General features: G+C 39.7%; 1 protein-coding gene across 1 annotated transcript; it reads left to right on the forward strand.

Moving 5' to 3' along the window:
• Positions 1–1451: 1451 nt before the first annotated feature.
• RARS1 (arginyl-tRNA synthetase 1) lies at positions 1452–23667 on the forward strand. Its single transcript, XM_019635979.1, has 15 exons — positions 1452–1537; positions 2810–2944; positions 5994–6182; positions 7083–7191; positions 7730–7830; positions 8423–8544; positions 9708–9828; positions 11882–12011; positions 12980–13084; positions 14308–14486; positions 14908–15017; positions 18136–18241; positions 22012–22184; positions 22322–22569; positions 23451–23667. The coding sequence occupies exons 1-15, from the start codon at positions 1493–1495 to the stop codon at positions 23558–23560; spliced, it is 1983 nt and encodes a 660-aa protein (XP_019491524.1). The 5' UTR covers positions 1452–1492; the 3' UTR covers positions 23561–23667.
• Positions 23668–23807: the final 140 nt, after the last annotated feature.

Raw genomic sequence — 23807 nt, forward strand, 5'->3', positions numbered from 1 at the left:
ACAAGCTCCACTCTAGAACGTTCTTCCAAGCCAAACTATAAGCACCCCGGAGTGTAGGAGAACATTCCAAGGGGTCTGTGGGCCTGGAAACATTATGGGAATCCACTTCCTGATCCTGAATTTTTATATACTCGTACTCTTTCCTAAAACTGATTTGCCTGCCAACTCCGTCGCCCAATTCTCTTTTTACATCTCCCTTTCTGCAAGGAAAGGCATAGCAACTTAGGTGTAAATTAACAGGAGCTAAACAAGGTGCTCCAAGAATGTCTTTCTCCTGAGGGTGACTCCTTGAGCACCAAGCAAAGGGTACTTAGTAAGAAGATGACCCTTACATTCTGCTTTATCTTGAAGGTAGAGATGTATCTGTCCATCAATTTGTCCATCCGCCAACTCATCCATTCCTCCTTCCATCCATCTTTCTCTCAGAATTAAGAAATGAGAAGGTGTCGTGGAGACATATTAACACTTTTATTTCGTTTAAAAGTTAAAAATAAAGGCAAACTTTTAAATTAAAATCTGATTTGGATTATTTGATTTGACAGAGGACTAGCTTTGCCAATTAATTAATATGGTAGATATTTTCCATAAATTGGATGAGCTAAATTTGCAGCTCCACAGTTTTGATGAAAATACACGAGAGCACTTACATGAGAAGCAACATGCCAGAAAATAGTCCATTCCTACTATTTAAAGTTGTGGTGAGAGTTTTCATATGTCAACTTTTAAAAATCTACCTGGAGTATGAATTTTAAAAATTCTTACATGGGGCACAGAAACAAAAAAAAAAAATTAGGGTACTGAGGCTATAGGGAAGAGTGGACAAGATGGTCAAGGCACCTGTCCTCTCAAAACGTACATCCCAGGGTAGCTGTTTAAAATTTTAACTCAAATGTTACACACTCAAGAGAGGACTTCCCTGACCCAAGTCACTCCACATTATTTTCCTGGCAATTAAAACTATCTGCGATTGATATTTCCTTTTGGGGGGCTAATAAATATATAGATATAGATATATATCTTCACTCTAAAATGTAACCTCCCTGAGAGCGGGAACGTGCACTTTTCTCCAGCTTGTGTTCCAGCTCCTGGACTAGTGTCTGGCATACTGATGTGCCCAATAAATGCTTGTTGAATAAATAAATAGGTTTTGTTAGTTCTGTGCCCATTTCACAGAGGGGCAAACTGAAGTCTTTGAGCGACATCGGCTCTAGCTAAGTGCCCCTGTCCAAGTCATCCAAGCACAGAGCAGCTCCGGTCCGATGCCCCCCAAATCCTCTCTCGCCCCAACAATGGAATCGACCGGCGGCAGGCCGCATCCTGGCCGATGTTCCCGCGGATTCGCCCCGCAGTACCTCCTGGATCCCGCCAGGGGGCAGCAGAGGCGGAGGCGCCCAGTCGGCCTGGAGACAGCGGGAGGGGAGGGTTTCTGCTTCCGGGCAGGGCTGGCCGTTTCCGCTTCCGGCCACTTGTTGCGTGAGGCGCTGGCAGGAGGATGGAAGGGCTGGTGGCTGAGTGCTCCGCACGGCTGCAGCAGCAGGTCGGGCCGCATGGGGCCGGTGGAAAGGCTTGGAGGGGAGGGACCAGGCGCCAATTCCCGCCCAGGCGGCAGCGAGGCGGGGACCGTCCTGCCTCCGTTCGACGCGGACCGACGGCGGGGTCCCGAGACCCGGGCCCGCGCTGCCTCGGAGGCGAACGCCCTCCCGGGGACGCTCTCCCCGGGGTGGGAGAGGAAGAACCCAAAGGCCCCCCGGGGCCGTGAGGTTCAGGGGAACGGAGGGTCCCGCCCCCTCCCTTAGACCCTCCACACCAGCGTCCCGGGCGGCCGGAGCCCCGCGTGTTCAGTCCAGCCCCTCCCCACAGCGCTCCTCTTGCCCTGCGCGCACACGTGCGCCCTGGTTTGCGGCTCGGCCGCGGTTCTGCCCATGATACGGAGCAGGAGGAACCCCGAACAGCCCATCGTGTGGCTCACTGTCCAGTAGCAGTTCGCTCTCTGCCTCCGTGTCCCCAGCTTATAGAAGCGAAAGCGAAACGGTTCCATTACCTTTGATGCCCATCCAGGGAGGGGTGATAGGAAAGGAGTTGAAGTATTCTTATCAAAGGAACTGCTTTGTAGTACTGAATCAGCAGTCACAAAGTGCACGTGGGGCAAGTCAGTTGTCCTTCCCTGTGGAGCGTACTCGTATGTCCTTTGTCAGTGGGGAGCTATCAAGTCCCTTTTCACGGAGCTAACGTAAGAGTTATGGAGAGAATTTCTGAAAAATGTTCAGCTCAACGCCCGGAACGTAATGTGTGCTTGTTTATGCCACCGTTTTCGGGGGTTTTTTTGTTTGTTTGTTTGGCTGTAGGTATGGCCTCGTAAACATACTGAAATTTCAAAGGAGGCCTCTCTCCCTTGGTAATGAGGTTAGGTTGGAAGCTTTACTTCCTTCCGAATTGGTTTATCTTTTCGTTTTAGATATTAGAGGAAGAAGCGTGGTCTAGGACATAAGACACTGGAAATAAAGAGGGGGAAAAAAATGGGAAACTTGTTTTATCCCAGAAAGGGCAACAGGGCCGACACCTGAGCCAAGGAAAGAGCCTCGGGATGTGAGGCTTATCCTAGTCCTCTCCTCCAAACGCACACTTAATTTGTTCATAGTATCCAAGGTAATAGGCTAATGTCACCCCTTACCAAGAGACAGCCCTTCATTCCCATCACCCCTGCCATGCCCGGGGGGAAAGGGGAAAGGAAGGAAGTTGATGAACAATTGATGACATCGTGGAAGTCGTCCATCATCCTGGACTGAACAACGTGCCTTTTCTTTCCTAGGAAAAAGAGATTAAGTCTCTGACTGCTGAAGTTGATCGGTTGAAAAACTTTGCCTGTTTAGACGCTTCTCCAAATTTGGAGCAGTTGCAGGAAGAAAATTTAAAATTGAAGTATCGATTGAACATCCTTCGAAAGGTGAGTACGCTGAGCTCTGGCTTCATCCTGCAGTTTGATTTCTCGCACCTTTTTTTTTTTTTTAAACCCTTGGTTGTCAAAGATTCTGCGAGTCAACCCTGATGAATTTGGGGGAAAAGGAGAAAAACCCTGTTCTTTTCCCCTGCCTGAAGCAAGTGAAGACTAAGTTGTTGGTGCAAGTGATGGAGAAGTTGGTGTTCTGCCCTCCAGGGCTCATTGAAACATTTCATGACACTTACTGTTTGGCCAGCTTAACATTGGCTTCGGGTAGGGTGGAGACATTTCTTTCAAGAGTGTATGCCTGTGCCTTTTTTTAAAAAATGGTTTTTTGAATTTTAAATAATCGCTTCAATCAAAGGGAAGTGTTTTAAAATCCACCCACAGTTCCTCACTGCCCAAAGTTGGTTATTTTGCGATTTCATTTTTTATGTTTTACATAAAGTGTCATAGTGGCTGGTGTTTTTGTGTTTTATTTTTTCCACTTAATATTTCAGAACATTTTTTTTTCCATAAAGCTTGTAGCGCTTTTGTTACTTACTGACCTCATAATCTAACAGTGTTTATCAGTTTTATCAAAAAAATTGAGCTTGCTTCATTTGGGGTTTAATTGTTTTCAGCCTGCCTTTTGGGTCTGCTGATGATGCATCCTAGAGAATGACCTCACTCCCGTAATTGTCCTGCTGTGTAAACTACTCCCAGCCAGGCTGCACTGGCCCTGTATCTGATTTATTTATCTTAGACTCTGCCTGCCCCACTCCCAGGAAGTCTTATTACCTGCGTGTGACCTGTTCTGCTTTATTAGCATTGTTTGAGTCTTCTAAAATCACAAAGTGCCTTAACCATGGGACCTTCCCAGAAATATCTCCCTTTTCTGATTACTTCATTCATTCCACACTTATTTATACTCGTTCTCTATTTCAATTCAAAAGTAGTATTACATGCCTAATATCTGCTAGTGTCTATGAGGGACAAAATACAGAAGGAAGTACAGTGTATTCTAATACACGTGTCCATAATACAAATGAGCTCTAACGTGTAAATAGGAGAGTGCTGTCAGGGTAACACGGAGGGCACATAGCTTCTTTCACAGATACTTTGGCCTGCTGAGTAACATGGGCTGAGCCAAACATGAGGTCCACGAACACAGCGGAAAACAGCACACCACAGAAGGAAAAGCTGTGTGGGACACCGGTTCCCCCCACCTCTGCCCCGGCTCACTTCAGCCACATGATCTGACTTAGAAACACTTAACTGGGTGGCCTCCTCCGAGGCATTTTACTCTTGTTTTCCGTAACTGGCCACTAACCTTTCCTTATGCCTCTTATCTTTTTAGAAGATAAAGTCTCATTTAATTAGTACTTTTTAGGAATTAGATACCTTTTTAACAGTGATGATTTTAAGATTCCTGTTGGTGATAGTGCCCTTGTTACAAAATCAATGATTTTGAGTAATCTGCTTTTGATGCTAATTTCCTCATAAGCTCTGTTATGTTTAGGATGTAAATTTTTTGCATAATGTGAGGTGTTTCAGAAAGCTGATGTTGAGTTATAGCAGAGATGCTCGTACCTTATGTAATATTTCTTAACCTCCTGGAGCTTACCATTTTTGAGGAGAAAAGACTTGCGCAGATGAAACAGGTTGGGAAAAAGCATTAAATATAATCAAACACAAAACTGGATGGTGCAGAAAACAAGTACAGTGGATTCATATATGTGTGTTTACATATATATATATACACACAAAAACATACGTATATGCATATACACTGGTACCCCTATCCTTTAAAAATACAAAGATTGAGATGTATTTAGAGTAGGTTTGGGGTCTTAGGATCGTATCTAGAAAACTTCAGTATTTGCTATTGGAAATCTTTGGATTGTGTAAAGCATATCTTCCCTTTTTTTGAGTGTCACCACAGAGGGGAATCAATTATTGATCAACTAAAAACTGAAATCGGTGTTTTAGTACGTTTAAGAATCAGTTTTTTCCATGTACTAGCGGGGATGATGAGGAAGCACAGAGCTTGGATGCTTTGCTCCTTAGTACTGAGTGTGGGTCCTGACTTTGCCGCTTAACCTTTGTTGTCTTTGGCAAGTTACTCAGTCTCTAGCCCATGGAAAGGTGATAGAAGTGACAAACTCAGTTTTGTTGTGTAGATGAAGTAAGGTAATACATATAAATAAAGCACTTGCCTCAGTTCTTGACACAGTACTACTCGAATAATAGCTTTAATTGTTGTTGCCATTTATACTGTTCATCACTGACATTTTGATTAACATCAAGTTGTGACTAGTGTGCTGCAGTGTTTCACTTACACTCCATTAAAAGCATATGTGTTCACTCACCATTTCCTGACCTGCTCCGTGCCAGGCACAGGGCTAGGTGCCGGGGATAGAGCCATGAATAAGCACTTTCCCTGCGCCCAGAAGTCCAGTGCAGACCGCTAATTTTGCAGAGGGATGATACGTGCAGTAATAGAGGTAACTAGTCATATACCATCTTAAGTGAATATAGTCCACTGCAAAGAAAATGAGAAATAGGTACTTACCCAGCATGGGATTATTTAATAGACAAAACAACCTATTTGATATATTGATATTATCTATCAGTATACTGCTCCATTTCGTGCCTGGAAGAGGTCAACATTTTAATGAAGAGAATACATGAATGCATTTTTTTTACTTGTTTATCCCCATAGAGTTTTCACTCCCAGTATTTGACATATACATATCAAATTTTATACTATTTTTCTCAGAATTTTAGAGAAGCTAAGAAGAATTAGCACTTTCTGCTCCCTCCTCCCAGTGTCTGTTCTGATATGACTGTCATAGGAGAACTCAGAGCCTTTCCCATGTGTGTGTCAGGTGCTGTGGGACAGACTTGTCCTGTTACCTTTCTCTGCATATCCCAGATAGGAAAGCGTGACACTATGAGTGTACGTTACCTTTTGGTTCTTCTTAAGACATTTAAATATTTCTCAAAATATTTGGGTAAATGTTATATGATAATTTTATATTTGATTGATATATTTTTCATTCTTGTCTTACAGAGCCTTCAAGCAGAAAGGAACAGACCAAGTAAAAATATGATTAACATCAATAGCCGCCTACAAGAGGTCTTTGGTTGTGCCATTAAGGCTGCGTATCCAGATTTGGAAAATCCTCCTCTAATAGTGACACCAAGTCAACAGCCCAAGTTTGGGGACTACCAGTGTAATAGTGCTATGGGTATCTCTCAGGTGACTGTATTATTACAAAGCACTCTCGGTGATTGGATTTTCTTAAGCAGCAGCAGCAGCATTATCATTTCTATTTATATAAATAATAGTGAATGGTTGTATCCTGAATGAAAACATTTTCTACAATTTGAAAAACTTGAGAAAGGGAGAGAGATGTTTTTCATTTTAAAAAGGCACCGATTTGATTATTCAGTTAAATTTTATATGTATTCTCAATATTTAAGGGCAGTAGTAGGGATCGTTTTGTTTTGGTGCTTCCCTCCTGTGTGTCCCACCTAGTTGTGTGTTACTGGTGAGTGCTGGAAGTTAGCCACTTACCAGCCAGCATGTCCATCAAATATTTGATATAGCTGTGGGCTGACATATTTCATTTCCAGTCAGAATTCCCTATTTTTAATAGGTACACTGTCTAATGTGTGTGTGGTTAATTGCTCCTGGTTTGGGACTTTTTGCTTTCTTTTTAAATAGAAAGGGTTAATCTGAAGAGTCCAGATTGTTCTTCCAGATAATTTTGTGTGTCTGTGTTGGGGTTGAGTTCATAAAGGTGCTGTTTATTACCTAAATGCATGTTGCACACCTCCGTGATTGGAAAATTAGAAACGTAAATATCTTGGAGACAGGCATAATAATTCAAGACTTTGTTATGTCTTCATTAAAAAGCTATAGATGTTTGTGGCAACTCATTTTGAAATGGAGATCACGTGGCTTTGGCACGTTTGTGTTCCTCTTAAGAGCATTGGTGCTTTAATCTCTCCATTTACAAAAGGTCATTGCACTTCTCTGCTTCTGCCCTTTGATCGGTCTTATGTCAAATGCTTCTAATGCTTAGTCAGTTGTGCATTTCTGAGTAACTTGCTGCTGAAACATCTTGTGTAATGAATCGTTTCTATTGTGTTGTAGATGCTCAAAACCAAGGAACAGAAAGTTAATCCAAGAGAAATTGCCGAAAACATCACCAAACACCTCCCAGACAATGAATGTATTGAAAAAGTTGAAATTGCTGGTCCTGGTATGACACTGTTACCCTTCTTAAGTAGCTGTATTGATGCTGAGTCCTTTTTGAAATAAAATAATGAAAACCATTTTTAAATATAAATGTAGGATTAAGACTTGTATACTGAATAAGATGGTGAAAGCACCTTGGATTGAGATGAAACGGGGGTTTAGTTTAGACAGCTGCCCGAGTTTGGATGAGTTACTTGACCTCATGATTCAGTGTTTCATCAGCAAAAAGGAGATAGATAATGGGAGGTAAATCTGTGGTGAAAGGGCTATTTTCTGTTACGAGGTGAACAAAGCATTTGCTGAGAGTGAAGGGGCCCTGGATCCAGTATGAACCTGTCAGGAGAGAGGTATTGTTTGAAACAGGAGCTGATAAGAGAGCTTAAGTCAGGCCCCCAGGTGGCATTGGAATCTGGAAGCATTTTGCCAGAGCCACATCCGAGCTCGAGCCAGCACAAGTGAGATGGAGAAAGCCTTTGGGTGTGAGCAACCCTTCAAGACAGGAAGCTCTCTGATTCTTTTTTCTCTCTCCTACTGTTCATTAGGTTTTATTAATATCCATTTAAGAAAGGACTTTGTATCAGAACAGCTGACCAATCTCCTGGTGAATGGCGTTCAGCTCCCTCCTCTTGGACAGCATAAAAAGGTATATGTACAGTTTTCAATTGATACTCATCTCTACCTTAGACCTGTGTGAAAAGTCCTGTAACTGGAAATGGCTTTCATTTATATTGAGATGTAATCATTAATATTTGGGATTATGAACATAAGTGATGTAGCCTTTCTCCTGGGTCTTGCTTGTTATGTGGTTTTTATTTTCACTTCATTCCATAAGGTATTTGAGGTAGCCAGCTAATATTTTTGCGCTATTGTTGAAATAGAGAATAAATAATTTGTATAAATGAATTGATCCTTTTTCAGTTAATGGTGAACAAGTAGATTCATCAGAAAACCGAACACAGTTAAATTACAAGCCAAGCTACTGTTTAAGTCTGAGTTTACTGTTAAAATATGTTATTAATGAATGTGTTAGCAGAATAAAATGTTTACACCTCTTTAAAAAATCCCTTTTTTATTGACTATGTTTGACATATAACATTGTGTAAATTTAAGGTGAACAATGTGTTATTCAATTCACTTATAATAATATGGTGGCCCTTGTAGCTATATTTATCACATTACATACTTGTAGTACAACATTGTTGTCTATAAAAACATCTTTTTATTTTTTATCCTAGGTTGTAGTTGATTTTTCCTCTCCCAACATAGCTAAAGAGATGCATGTAGGCCATCTCAGGTCAACGATCATAGGAGAGAGCATGTGCCGCCTCTTTGAATTTGCAGGGTATGACGTGCTGAGGTATGTGCTCTTCCCGTTGGAGACTCCTACAGAAACAACACGTGTCACTTGAGAAAGAATCTTTGACTTAATCAGTGATTCATAAATATGGTTCTGCTTCTATTTACCCAGTAATAGGCCTTTAAAATGAATCATGTCCTGGACTTCTCTGAACTAATAACTGTAGCCTCTCTCGGAGTAGAACCAAGGAAAAGGCCCCACCCCCCACCCCTCATTCATTCCACAAATATTTCTTGAGTGCCTCCTGCATACCGAGGGCTTGTATTCTAGCATGGGGAGACATAGGTGAGGGACAGATTATGCTGGGCCTTGTAGGCCATGGTAGGAAATTGGGATTTTATTCTTAAGCGTAATTAGAAGCTATTGGAGAGTCTTAATTGTAATAGTAGAACAATGTATAGGCGTACCTCAGAGATGCTGCGGGTTCTGTTCTAGACCATCTCAATAAAGCGAGCATCACAATAAAGTGAGGCATAAGTGCTTTCGCTGGTGGAGGATCTTGCCTTCGGTTTGGTTTAAAAAAAAAAAAAAGCAATGTCTGAGAAGCAGAGTGGAATAAAATGAGGTGTGCCTGTAAGCTAGTTAAAGATTGCTTTGGCTTCTGTGAAGAAGCTAGGCAAAGAAGGGAGAACTACAGCAATAAGTTAGGAGGCTATTGTAATAATCCAGTTAAGAGATGATCTGGTGGTTTGAGATTGGTTAAAAGCAGTGAGGGATGGGAAGTGGTTGGATTGTCATATTGAAGAATTTTGTCTGTTGACATTTGAGAACCACTGGTATATAAATTACCCTAAGAAAATGGGTTGAGAAGGTAAATTTTCATGAAATTGTGGTAATGACCGACACTGGCACAGCTGTCATTGTCCCAGTTACGTACACAGTAAACAGATGACCATCCATTGAGAGAAACCTCAGTCACTTAGTGAATCCTGGAGGCTGCTGTGTGCAGCCCCTGTTACTGGGTGTGTATTGGTAAACAACAATATTGTCTTTGCCTCTCCTGGAGCTTGCAGACCAGTTGAGGAAACAACTAAATGAAGAAGATATTACTAAGTATGATGTACTGGCACTTAAATGGTAGTGGTTCCTAATGGAATAGAATTCCCCTAATTTAAACATATTTATCATTTAAAAATTATTTTGTGTTCTCTGATTGGTATTAGATTAAACCACGTAGGAGATTGGGGGACCCAGTTCGGTATGCTCATCGCTCACCTGCAAGACAAATTTCCGGATTACCTAACAGTTTCACCTCCTATTGGGGATCTGCAGGCCTTTTATAAGGTTTGATACCATTTATTGTTATGTTATTGGTGTGTTTACCATTTGACATAATTACTCGTCTTCCTTAGGGAGTTCAGAATGGTATTTGAACAAACCATGGGGGTAAATAAAAGTTGCTAAACTCCCCACCCTTTAACATATCATCCTTGCTTTTGTATTGGTGTATGCTAGAAATTGAATTCTAGCACATTACCTATTGTTAAGTGAATTTAGGAGTTTGTTAATCAAAATTTTAGTATTTAATTTTTTTTTTTTTTTTTAGTTGAGCCATCCTGCCACCTGTTGGCAGCTCAATGGCAGCTCAGCTCAGGCCGGGTATCAAACCGGCGACTGTTGCCACTCGGCCGGCCCAATATTTAAAATATTTTTTATGCTGTTTTCTTCACAATATTTTGAAAATGTTGAGTATATGTGAAAAAATTGAGTATATGTAAAAGCAGTTTTATAAAAGACAAGTTTTCCATAAACCATAATTTCAAATCAATCACTGGTCAGCTTTTTTTGATTTTTTTGACTCATCCATATACAAACATCAATTACATCATTTGTGATTGTTTGTATTATATTGTAATTATTTAACATTTTCTTATAAACCTTATGTTACTTTGATATGACTGCACATTGTTTTGTTGGATTGGTGTACCAAAGTTTACATTAATCTCTGGATTTTTTTCCCCCTTTTGTGGAGGCTCTTTGTTTAGTGAACAACTTTGTCCATGTAGGTTTTTTTCCCTATTTAAAATTATATCCTAATGATAAGACAACTTTCCAAGAATAGGATTGCTGCATTAAAAAGTAAACATTTTAGAGAAATAAAAGAATGAGCCAGCGTTTTTAGATCTCATGACTGAAGCTGTACAGTGAGATAGACATCTGGATTTTAAATTTAGAGATTATGAAGTTTCTGGTTGTGTTACAGGAAAACGGTACAATCCTGTCATACCTCAGTTAAGTCATTTATAAAATAAATAATACATACTGTGGCTGCTAAGAAATGAAAATAAATAGTACAATCAATTCTTGATTATTAAGGCATAATGTACTTAGGGAATTTTCCTGTTCTTTTGTTTCTTTTTCATTTAATCTACCCTACCCACCTTTTGACAGTTTTGCCATTTGTTATTGATTATATTGCAGTAGTTATTAATACAGAGCAATAGATTCTAAAAAAATAAACATTTATGGGGTTTTTTTGTTGTTTGTTTTTGGAAGTTTGTCTTTTGTTAAATACTTTATAATGAAAATATTGAAAACAACGGAAATGTTTACTAACACCAGACAGGTAAAATAACTAATGTCTTAATCACTCCTAGAATTCTGTATTCTGAATGTAATGAGGCATATCTATTAATGCAAGAAAATGCTTATAATACATTGCTAAATTTTAAAACCATAGTAAAAGAAAAGCCATATATTTCCAGTTTTTGTTAAAACACAAAGGTATGTATTTGCAAAGAAATGTCTAGTTATACACCAAAATGTTAACACTGGTTAGGTTGGAATGGGATGAGCTATATACATACATACATATATATATATATATATGTATATATATATATATATAATTTTTTTTTTTTTTTACAATAAGCGTCTTTCAAAAATAGAAATAAAGCAATGAAAGAACTTCTATTTTTAGTTACAAAGAAAATAATTACTACTCATCCAGGACCACATGCAGAATGGAAAATCGAGCCCTAACAGTCCTACCTGTTAGCTATATTTTCCTCTACTGGAGCCACTAGCATTGGTGTGAGTAGGCTTGTGTGAATTAGAAAAGCGGAGGTAGTGCTATGGTGAGAATTTTGTGTTTTCAGGAAAAATTATTTCTAACAAAAGAATATGGCTCTTTGGAACATTTGTTTATAACATTATTCTTGACTGTTAAGATAGAACACATCTGTTGTTTTTTGTTCTGGTATTCTAAATTTTCACTTCCCTGGCTCTTTTTTGTGTGTGTGTGGGTTTTGTTTGTTTTTTGAGAAATGAGCAAATTCTTAATATAGAAATACAGGGTTGGCTCTTTTTACAAACCTTACTTTTTTTTTTAACACAGGAATCCAAGAAGAGATTTGATACTGAGGAGGAATTTAAAAAGCGAGCGTACCAATGTGTAGTTCTGCTCCAGAGTAAAAATCCAGATTTCATAAAAGCTTGGAAGCTTATCTGTGATGTCTCCCGCCAGGGTGAGTTTCTGGGCTTCTGTTCATTCATTCAACAAATACTATTGCATGTGTAGTATCCTTGAGAATTGACCTTAAGTGACACCTTGTAAGTTAAACTTATAAGGACTAGCAAATAGATTTTTTTTCTTAAATATTTTCTGAAACTGAAACAACTAAGAATAAAAGTTTATTTAGACAGGCAGATGCAAAATTCAGTTTTCTCAGAAGTCAGCAAAAATTAATTGGGAAAGAAAAAGAAAAGATCCTATTCACATTAGCACCCAAAGCTATAAAACACCAAGGGATACATTTATCCAGAAAAGTGTAGAACAAAAGACAAATACACAACAGATGTAATAGAATGTCTGAATAAAGTAGCATGCAAAATCCCCTAGTTCTCCAAATTCATTTGTCATTTTTAGACAATTTCAAGTTTTTAAACCTGACAAAATAATTTTAAAAGTCACTTTGAAGAACAAATGGACAAGAATAGGCAGTAGACCTTTGAAAAAGAAGGGTAGTGATGGCTGTTTTCAGCAGTTGGTAATAAAATGGTTTATAATGCTACCATAGGTAATATTGTGCCACTGATGCATGGCTAGACAGACAGGTAAATGGTACAAATCAGGGAAAACTGTAAGAAAATTTAGTAAATATTTGATGTACAAATAAGAAAGGCTTTTCTCTCTGTGCTCATGTACATTTTTTAATTTTTTTAAAGTTAAGAAGTGCCTATTTGTAGAAAAAAGTAAATGTAGACAGGAAAAAAGAAAATAAAAATTTTCTATAGTCCCACTGACTTAATATTTTGGTGTGTGTCTTACCATATTCTTTACACATTTTTAAAATGGCAGGATGTATAAAATGTTCTGTATTATACATTTTTTAATATTATTTTCTTTCATATATTTCAATAAATAATAAATTTCTTTTAATAAAAGATACACGTTTCCTGTTTAAATTCTTAACTATTCATTTTTTTTTCCTAGAGTTTAATAAAATCTACGATGCGTTGGATATCTCTTTAATAGAGAGGGGGGAATCCTTCTATCAAGATAGAATGGATGATGTTGTAAAGGAATTTGAAAATAAAGGTAGGCACTCTTAACTTTTATGAAAAATTTCAAACAAAGGCAAAAGTGGAGAAATTTTACAGTACCCCCATGCACATATCACCCAACTTCAGCAGTTACAAATACAGGCCAACCAATATGTCTGTACACAGCTTCCATCAGAACTAGCCTCTTCCTCCAGCTCCAAAATCATGACACTATTATCACTCCATGAAAAATCATAATTTTTTAATATCATTCAATAGCCAGTCAGAGTTTAATTGATTCATAATCTTTTTTTAATTATGAGAGGTTTTTTTCAGAGTCTGAACATGACATTTTTTAAATATATATCTGAAGTTCTGTAAATATATAGGTATCTCTTCCCCCCCACCCTTTTTAAATTTTATTTTATTGGAACAGCCATGGTCATTGGTTACACATCGCTTTCATGCTACAATGGCATAGTTGACTCTTAGGGAGGGCGTAGCTCACAATGGCCCACGCAGGGGATCGAACCGGCAACTTTGGTGTTATCAGCACCACTCTCGAACCAACTGAGCTAACCGGTAACCCCCTCTTTCCTCTCTTTTTGTTTTTTTGTTGTTGTTTTTTTTTGTGTGTGTTTTTTAGCTGAGCCATCCTGCCACCTGTTGGCAGCTCAGCTCGGGCTGGGCATGGAACCGCTATTGCTCAGAGCGAGCTCTTAACCAACTGAGCCACTCGGCTGACCCTTCCGTCTCTTTTTGAAGAAACTGGGCCATTTATTTGTTTTACAGAAATTCCCATGTGGGTTATTTAACATAATTCCTCTGTGTTTTCTGAAGAGACTTGATTAGATTGCGGTTTGTGTTCTCTTCCTTTTTTTTTTGTTTTGCCATTTGTTTATTTCCAAGAATGCAGACAATGCTTGTTTGGCTCTTTTTATGATGTTAAGATTCTTCAGTGGGTTCAGATGTTTGTCAGCCTGGTCCTTAAATTTCACCATTAGACTTTCTTCTAGAGGTTTCAGCAGCTATTAATGACCATGACTTCGACCCATTACATCATTAGAGGTTGGGAAGTGGTAGTATTCTGTCATTCCTTTGTCTGTTACCTGGAATTCCCCTGTACAGAACTTTGTCACATAAGACAAGCAGTATAAATGCATGATTCTTTCTTTCTTTATTTTTTTTTGTTTGTCTATTTTCAGAATAATAAGTTTCTTAGCATCTTCCAGATAGGAAGGGTTCTTTTAACATTAATGATAAAATTTATTTTTTTAGGATTTGTGCAAATGGATGACGGCAGGAAGATTGTATTTGTCCCAGGATGTTGCATACCATTAACCATAGTAAAATCAGATGGAGGTTATACCTATGACACATCGGACCTGGCTGCTATTAAACAAAGGCTATTTGAGGAGAAAGCAAATATGATTATCTATGTGGTGGACAGTGGACAAGTGAGTCTGTAGATCTTTATATGTTCTTACATTGTCTGATTGGAGGTGGGATGCTATGGTGAGTTTTGTGCCGTTTGGCACTAGCAGACTATAAATTTTCCCCCAGGACTAATCCAGAGCAGCACTGTAACATAGTTGACAGAACAGGGTTTGGGCACTTCCCAGCCTGTCTCCGTAAACTGGAAAAGGTGTTAATTTCCCTGTGAAACACCTTTGAACATAGAAAGTATAACAGTCCTGCTCTTACTGTTTCTCATACATAGGGAATAAAAAAGAGCTTTTATAGTTACACTTGCCTTACGAGTTTCGTGAGTGATTTGAATTTCCCATGTCTTTATTCCTAAGTGCAACAGCTTTAAGCCTTTTTTCTTTTATTATTAGAACGTTTAGCAAGTCACTTCCTATTTCTGTTGTTTTGTAGGCTGTGCACTTCCAGACAATATTTGCTGCTGCTCAAATGATCGGTTGGTATGACCCTAAAGTAACCCGAGTGTCTCATGCTGGATTTGGTGTGGTCCTGGGGGAAGACAAGTAAGTCTGGACAACCCGAAGGTGGGAGTCACATACCTGAGCCCCAGATTTCCCTGGAAGAGTCTGCATCTCATTTGATACCATATTAGAATTAAATTTAGTTCACAGGGGTTTTTTTTTAAGTCTTCATCTTCTCTAATGGTGAATCAGCTGAGCTGTTTTATACTTGTATCTTATCACTGCCAGAGAATGTAGCCTTTTAGGGAGAGTTGTACAAAGTTGAATGAAAACCAGACTATAGACTTAACAGATGATAAAAAGGGTTTCCATTCCCGCAGATCTGAATTGTGAAATCTATCACAGTACCTCCTCAATGCAAACAAAATAGTCATTGATATATTTCAAGCATTTTGTAAATGTCTGTTTCTTCCTTCACTGTTGAACACCTAGCCAACATGTAGACGTTTATTGAGAGTCCAATTTAATTTTAAGGTTCACAGCTTTTTTTTTTTTTTTTTAATTATTTTTTATTGGGGAATTAGGGGATGGGAACAGTGCTAAGGAATTGGGGCAAGGGGAACAGACAAGTTGTTGTCCTTTTGTTCTTCAGTCTAGTTGTGGAGGACATCGCTTCACTGGCCCAAGTTGGCACCATCATTGTGCTCTTCCTGGGCGAGGCAGATCAGTCGCTGGCTTCTGGACGGCTGCTCACAGCGGCTGCTGGCTGCCCACGCCGTCACTGGCGACTCACAGCAGCCCAGCTCCAGGTTGAGCTGTTGTTCAGCATCTTAGCTGTAGAGGGCAGTGTCCCTGGCCCTCACATGTGGGATCCAAACCGGGGCCCTCTGGCGTCCCAAGGCAGCTCTTAACCAACGCGCCACTCAGCCGGCCCACACCTTTCATTTTTATGCTCATCTCAAGAATATTACATTTATTGAGATCTACATGTTAATATCCATATTTTTAGTTTTTCTATTTTCCAGTTCTTTCCCACAGTCTACCCAATGTTTATGAAATGAAAAGGTAAATAAAAGCAAATATTTATATACAGTATTCATCAATTCAAAGGCACAGAATTTTTAAGAGTGCCTTGGGATCACAGCTAATTAATCAGCATGCCTTTAAAATCTGGCATTTTAGATTTAGATTAGGTGACACGGCTCAAATGGTATGATCACACAAAGATGGTAATACTTCTAAAATCCACGGGAAGGAGCCCAGGCTGCTCCAGCCAATGTGCAAAAGCCCCAAGTAAGCGTGTAAGAGGCAGGCGAGGTGTGTCAGGATGTTACTTTAGATACAGATTATATGGCGATCAAAGACCTTGTTGTTGACATCAACAGCAGACATTTTTTAAATATAACATGGATCTTCTGTAGAGCTGCACTGCTTTGGACTCAGAAGACACTGGGTCCTTATTACAATGTCTCTGGTCCTGAGAAGATGCTGAGCTAACCAATGAGTTAAATATTGGTTAGCTTATGTATCTTAATTTCTTAACATGGGTTTTTGGTCTAACATTTAGATGATTCTTCCTACAGGTGGGTGAAATTATCAAATTTGCTTTTATTCCTGATATCACCAGTGTTCATATTTAGCATTTAACTTGTTTATCATGTAATGGCTAACAGATTTTTTTCTTGATTCTTTTTTCGTCGTTGTTTTATATTTTCACACACTCAGCATCATGTAATTACGGCATGCTGGACCCTGAAAAATGAAGAATAATTTCAATGACAGTTAACCAGTGGCAGCCTACCATATTTTAAATATTGACATTAAAATGTTCCCGGGTTCTGCCACCTGTTTTTTAGTGAACTTTTTCTGTTTTTAGAGTCCTTACAATAATTCTCCTTTTATTTAATCTTCCCGATACTTTGTGGACACCTGTCTTTTGAACACCTGCTGTGCATGGCATTGGCTGGGTGCTGCACATTGTACACATGACAATGCATACAGAGAACGTGACCTTTTCCCGGACGGAGCCTGTCTCCTGAAGCAGGGGAGGTATCCATGGAGCCCTGGCCCCACCAGAGGGGTTACTGACTTACTAGGCCTAACGTTGGTATTAGACTTCTCTTTTTAAAGTTCCTTTGGTATTCAGATATGCATCCTTCCACTGGTTAGAGACATAAACACACACACACAAAATAAACAAAAATTTAAGGCAGACACAGGTAAGGAGTAACGAAACAGACCAGCTATTGCAAAGTAGAGATCTTAAGGAAGGCTTTCCTTAGCACTTTGGCTAGGTTTTATGATGGCTGTCATTTCATCATACAGGAAATCTGGAGGCTGTTGGACACTCAAGGAGGGGATGGCATATAAGGAAAGCCATGACGTATTTAATACATTTGAGGGATAATAAAGGAGTTTGAATTCTGTGATAAAGGTCAAGAAGATCCTTTCTAAGGCAACCCTGAAAATATAACTTTAGTAGGAAGTATTACAGTTATCTTGGTAGGCTTTGTGTTCAATAGAAAAGCACGCTTTGTTTGTACCATTGTGTTTGAAAGAGTTTTAACTTGAAAGAAAAAGACAAATTATTTACTCGGTGTTGTGCAAACTCCTATTTAATAGGTAAAAGCCAGTTTTCATGAAATGCTTTGAAGAATGCAGTTGCCCAGGACAGTGCTTATCAGTGCCTTTGCCCCACCCACAGAGAGTCAGATTTTAGTTAAGCATGAATGGGACCCTGGCATCCTGTTCTTTAAAGCTCTCTAACTGATTCCAATACGCATCCAGGGTTGGTTAGCACTGAACAAGTGGGATTCCTATGCAGAGAAACGCAACTGAGATTCCAGTTAACAATTTGCCTACCTCCAAACAATTCTAGAAGCAAAGTGTATTTTATTAATAATTTTTCTAAGGTAAAACTGCTAAGCCAAACTTTGTGTTCAGAAAAATGATCAAAATAGCAAACGTCTTCTTTCTTTCCCTTTTAGGGAATGTATTAAAGGTGAACATGTAGAGAAAGCTGCCAGGAGCCTAATGCATAGGATGCTTGAGTTGAGGGCTACAGATGGAAGACACTTGAAAGTCCCCGTTCTCTTTTTTTTGGCACCCTCCCTGGTTGCCAGCTGGAATAGAGTGGGGTCAGACCTTCACTTTCAAAGATTTCTAAGTCAGTGGTCTATTTCAAAATCTATTTAATGAGAACTTTTGTTGGATTTTTTAGGAAGAAGTTTAAAACACGTTCAGGTGAAACCGTGCGCCTCATGGACCTTTTGGAAGAAGGACTCAAACGATCCATGGACAAACTGAAGGAAAAGGAGAGAGACAAGGTGCTCGAAGGCCTCATTTGCATAGTGTGCACCATGCATCGTATTGTGATTTTTTTTTTTTCCCATATTTGTTTTATTGGGAGAAATGGGAAGGATTATAAGGAGTCAGTCGGCTTGGGACAGGCTTCTATTACTCAGATTTTATTGCACAGTAAGATTGTTTCATGAATTGGTGTGCATTTATTTTGAAAATACAGTTCACACAAGGCCGTGGCCGTTTTCCCTTTGGTTAGTGTGCATGTGGTCTCTGCCTTTTGTTGTCAGGTCATCTGTCACTGCTTTGAACCAGTGATGGGAGAGCATTGCAGACTGAGGCCGGTGAGCCCCCAGCCTCCGTTAGAGTCTACGTCTGCCGAGCTCCTTTCTTGGGGAACTCTGGTAGAGCAGTCACAGCAGTCAACACCCAAGGCCACTGCTGACACTTCAGAGTAGGGGACACAATGGCTTTCATAGCACCCTTAGAAAGGATTGTGGTTGGACTTGTCTGGAATGTGGAGGAACTATATCAAAGTGAAACTGCAATGAGAGCATTTTTTAAGGTGGGGATGACAGCTCAAGGATTGAGATTCAAAGGGTCTTATGTCTTTTATTCTCCAGCAAGTCAGGTGATATTTGGAATGAACATTACTACTGCAAACAGAAGGGTAAAATTATAGAAGGAGAAACAATAGGATTAAAAACAGACATGAAAAAGCCACACACAAGAAAAGGTCCCTTTGAGGAGGAACATTCTTGTTTGGTTCAGATAGACCCCTGATGATCCAGAGAGCATGAAGGTGGAACCTCAGGCTATATTCTCTCCACCTACTCGCTTAAAAAAACTTGCAAGCAAAACGAAATGTAAAATCATTTTTCTCTCTACTTCTAGTAGGTGGTAGCTAAGCAAACCCAGCTGGTGTCTCCCCAGAGTAGCTTGGCCTTTGAGTCCTGGCCTAGGCAAATCTGGTGCAAGCAGTTGAAAACTGGGAAATTTAGTTATCTAATAATTTGTTTAGTCTTCACAACGACAGAAACTACTTTGGCTCTTTTATTTGGCCAGTCCAGCAAGAATTTTTTTAAGTTAATGTGCACACAATAAAATATGAAGCTTCGTGAATTGTTACACATACAGATATGCGCCTGGTAACACCAGCCAATCAAGTTACATTTCCATCACCCCAGAAAGTTTTCTGTCCCCATAGATCACTTTTGTACATTCTAGAACTTCATATAAATGAAATCATAAAGCCATGTGGTGTTTTCTGGGTATATCGGTAGTTCATTTCTTATTGCTGAATAATATTCTGTTGTACGAATATGCCACATTGTGTTTATTCTTTCCCCTGTTGGTGGACATTGGGGTTTCCATTTGTTGGCTGTTAATGAATAAAAGTCTAAGTTCAGTATTGTCATTCAAGCCCTTTTACGGTACATCCACTTTTGCTCTAAGGTGTATATCTGGGAGTGGCATTACTGTGTTGTAGGGTGGGCTTATGTTCAACTTTATTAAAAATTTCCAAGGAGCTCCCACCATGAATATGTGATTGTTCCAGTTGCCCCGTATCTTGACCAGCGCTTGCTTTTGTCAGTGTTTTTTAGCCGTTCTCATGAGTGTGTAATGGCACCTCACTGTGGTTAAAATTTGCATTTCCCTGTTGAATAATGATGTTGACTAACCTTTTCTTTCGCTTCTTGGCCACTTAGATATCTTCTTTTGTTTTTGTTTTTGTTTTTCAAGCTGAGCCATCCTGCCACCTGTTGGCAGCTCAACAGCTGCTCAGCTCGGGCCGGGCATCGAACCACTGTTGCTCAGAGCTCAAACTCTTGAGCGAGCTCTTTAACCAACTGAGCTACTCGGCTGGCCCAGATATCTTTTGTGAAGGGTCTGTTAAAGTTTTGTCCAGTTTATTTTAAACCATCAGTATTAAATTTATCCACATATTTACTCTTTCTGTGCATTTTATTTCTTCCTACAATTTTTTACTTCTATCTGGGATTATTTTCCTTCAGTCTGAAGATCTCCTTTTGGTATTTTTTTTTTAATCCGAATACAACGTTTCGGGGGGGGGGGGGTGCGGGCAGGGAATTGGGGGAAGGAGAACAGATAAGTTGCTTTTCCTTTTGTTATTCAGTCTAGTTGTGGAGGACGTTGCTTCACTGGCCCAAGTTGGCACCATCATTGCACTCTTCCTGGGAGAGGCAAATCAGTCGCTGGCTTCTGGATGGCCGCTCACGCTGGCTGCTGGCTGGCTACACACGGTAGCCCATGGCAACCCACTGCCACAGGGGCTGCAGCCTACGCCATTGCCAGCGACTCATGGCAGCCCAGCTCCAGGTTGAGCTGTTGTTCAGCATCTTAGCTGTAGAAGGCAGTGTCACTGGCCCTCATGTGGGATCCGAACCGGGGCCCTCTGGCGTCCCAAGCTAGCTCTTAACCATCGCGCCACTCGGCCGGCCCGCCTTTTGGTATTTTTTTGTAGTGCAGGTCTGCTGGTGACAAATTCTGTCAGCATTTGTTTATCTGAAAACATCTTTATATTGCCTCCAGTTTGAACAATATTTTTATTAGGTATATTATAGAATTCTAGTTTGGCAGCTGTTCTTTCAGTGTTTTAAAGATGGCATTCCATTATCTTCTAGCTTCCATAGTTTCTTTTGAATATCACTTTTATTATTATTGCTCGATTAAAAATTTATATTTTTCTCAGACTACTTTTACTATTTCTCTTAGCCTTTGTTTTGGTCCTTTGACTAAGAAGCGGCTGGTTGTGGTTTGTGGTTGGGGGGAAGTTGTTTCTTTCTTTTGTGCTTAACTCCTGCTTGGGAGCTGCTGAGCTTCCTAAACCTGTGGGCTGAATTATTTTATCAGTTCAGGAAAATTCTCAGTCATGTCTCTTCAAATATTGCACCTTTGCCCCATTCTGTCCCTTCCAGAATTGGAATTACCTGTGTTAGAACTTCAATTGTGTCCTATGTGTGTCTCATACTGATTTTCTTTTTCACTTTTTTTCTCTCTCTGCTTCATTTTGAATATTTTCTACTTCAGGTATTGTGTTCTACATTCCAAATATTTTGAAATTTTGCTTCTTTTTATCCAGTTTTGTTCCTCTTTTCCTCTGATTTTTTAATACCTTAATCATAGTTTTAGCCTTTCATTTTGAAGTAATTTTAGGCATACAAAAAATTACAAAGTAGTTCAAAGAATTCCCTTAATAGCTTCCCTAAATATTAATATCTTACATAGCCATAGTAGGATTATCGATCATGAAATGAAGATTGATACAATACCATTGAGTAATCTGTAGACTTGATGAAGTTTCCCCATTTGTCTCCTGAATACCCTTTCTCTAGGTCAGTATCCAATCCAGGATCACATGCTGCATTCAGTCACCCCATCTCTGTAGTCGTTTCTAACCTGAGCTGTTCCTTGCTCTTTCTTTGATTTCCATGACTGACACTTTCAAAGGGTACTGGTCTGTTTTCCTGTAGAATTCCCTGCAGCTGGATTTGTCTAATGTTTCCTCATAATGAAATTCAAGTTATACAGTCTTGGCAAGAGTTCTTCATTATTTTGGGAGGCACATGATGTTGATAAGTCTCATAAATGTTAATGTTTATTTTGATCACTATGTTACGGTGACACTATGAGTTTTCTCCACCGTATAGTTACAGTTTGTTGATAAAGGAGCACCATTAGATACTCATAGCCTCGTCTTGTGCCTATGAGACACCAGGACCAAGGCAGCGGTCAGCAAGCTATGAAGTATTTTCTTCGTTTGTTTTTCCACCAGGTCTTAACCCCAGAGGAACTGAAGGCCGCCCAGACATCCGTTGCTTATGGCTGTATCAAATATGCCGATCTTTCCCATAACCGGTTGAATGACTACATCTTCTCCTTTGACAAAATGCTGGACGACCGAGGAAACACAGCTGCTTACCTGTTGTATGCCTTCACCAGAATCAGGTAATTGTGGGCATAACATTGTTTTATTTTGAATCAAGTAATAACGCCTAATTTCTATGAGTCATTTCATATTACATGTTTTCGGGTAAAGAAGAATGTGTCTGGCAGAGGAAACGATGGCTGTTCTGAATTTTCAGGTCTATTGCACGGCTGGCCAATATTGATGAAGAGGTGCTCCAGAAAGCTGCGCGCGAGACCCGCATCGTCCTGGACCATGACAAGGAGTGGAGACTAGGCCGGTGCATTTTACGGTTCCCTGAGATTCTGCAGAAGATTTTAGATGACTTGTTTCTCCACACTCTCTGTGACTATATCTATGAGCTGGCAACCACTTTCACTGAATTCTACGATAGCTGCTATTGTGTGGAAAAAGATCGACAAACTGGTGAGTGTCTCCCCCAGTGGGCGTGCTGGGAATGGGGCACTGTTGGGGAAGGCATGTATTTGAATTGGAGATGGGTGCGTTTCAACTTGTTTTATTTATGAAAACTGCCCCCCCCCTTGCCCCAAACAATTGCACAGTGAGCCATATCATATATAACAGACAAAATTAAACTATTACAGCTCTGATAAAAGCATAAGTGGAATTCATCCCGTTCCAAAACAGACTAGTTTTTCACACACAGGCATACAGCATGAAACCGAAAGCCTCCAAAGAAAACAATGAAGACCATTCATTAGAAACAGGACATTTCCAACACAGCAGTGTGACTGAGGGTCCCTGAATGAGTCTTTGGGGGTTCTTGATAATGGGAACTGCCCTTGGGGAAAAAGGGGTATATTTTCTTACCTTAGGCTTTCTGCTCTGTCAAGTTTCATAGTTAATGAAGGAGGCTGAAACAAGGTGTCATAGGGCAGGTAGACATTTCAGAGGCTCATGTCTGTGACCGGAAACTTTATTAGGAAAAAAAAATTCCACCATTATCATGGTATTAAGTTATACTTATTTCAGACCATGAGGCCTGGGAAACAACTCTAAATTTTAAAAAGAAATATGAAATGTACAGTTCTGATCGTTGCAAACCCTGTGTATCTCTTGTCCTCGTTATCAGATAAAAATAGACTTCTTGAACAGGAGCACCTTTATTTCTTGGATTGTCTCTCTCTATAGTTTAAGGTAAAGGTGATTCTAGTTAAAGCTCAAAACACATATGGGTTAGGCTGTTCACTTCTCAGTAAAATCCAGACGTAACACAGGCTCTTTTAATAGTGATTTTCAAACAGAAAAGCAAATGAATGACTGTACTCTTGTTTCTGTCTTCTCAGGACAAGTGTTGAAGGTGAACATGTGGCGTATGCTGCTGTGTGAAGCCGTGGCTGCAGTCATGGCCAAGGGCTTTGACATCCTGGGGATAAAACCCGTCCAAAGAATGTAATCCCTCCTAGGCTCAAACACTGTGTGTTTTTACCAAAGCGGCCATTAGCACTGTTTGCTTTTTTACAATCGTGGTTACAAAAACAAGTAAAAGAAATTTGTCAACTATCTACATAACATGTGGTTCTTTATCTCTAACAAGTAGGCTTTTGAAAAGAAAAAAATTTTTACTTTTATAAATATGCTTATTTCTGCTGAGCGTTAAACCAGAATGACTTTGTGGGGGACATGGAATTAGCAGGGTTTGT

Source organism: Hipposideros armiger, unplaced genomic scaffold (assembly GCF_001890085.2).
Source record: "Hipposideros armiger isolate ML-2016 unplaced genomic scaffold, ASM189008v1 scaffold_25, whole genome shotgun sequence".
Lineage (NCBI taxonomy): Eukaryota > Metazoa > Chordata > Mammalia > Chiroptera > Hipposideridae > Hipposideros > Hipposideros armiger.

Coding starts and splice junctions, on each gene's coding strand:
- RARS1 (XM_019635979.1), top strand. CDS start 1,493: ATGGAAGGGCTGGTGGCTGAGTGCTCCGCACGGCTGCAGCAGCAG. Junction 13,085..14,307: donor AAAGGAATTTGAAAATAAAG/GTAGGCACTCTT, acceptor TTATTTTTTTAG/GATTTGTGCAAATGGATGAC. Junction 18,242..22,011: donor AGGAAAAGGAGAGAGACAAG/GTGCTCGAAGGC, acceptor TTTTTCCACCAG/GTCTTAACCCCAGAGGAACT.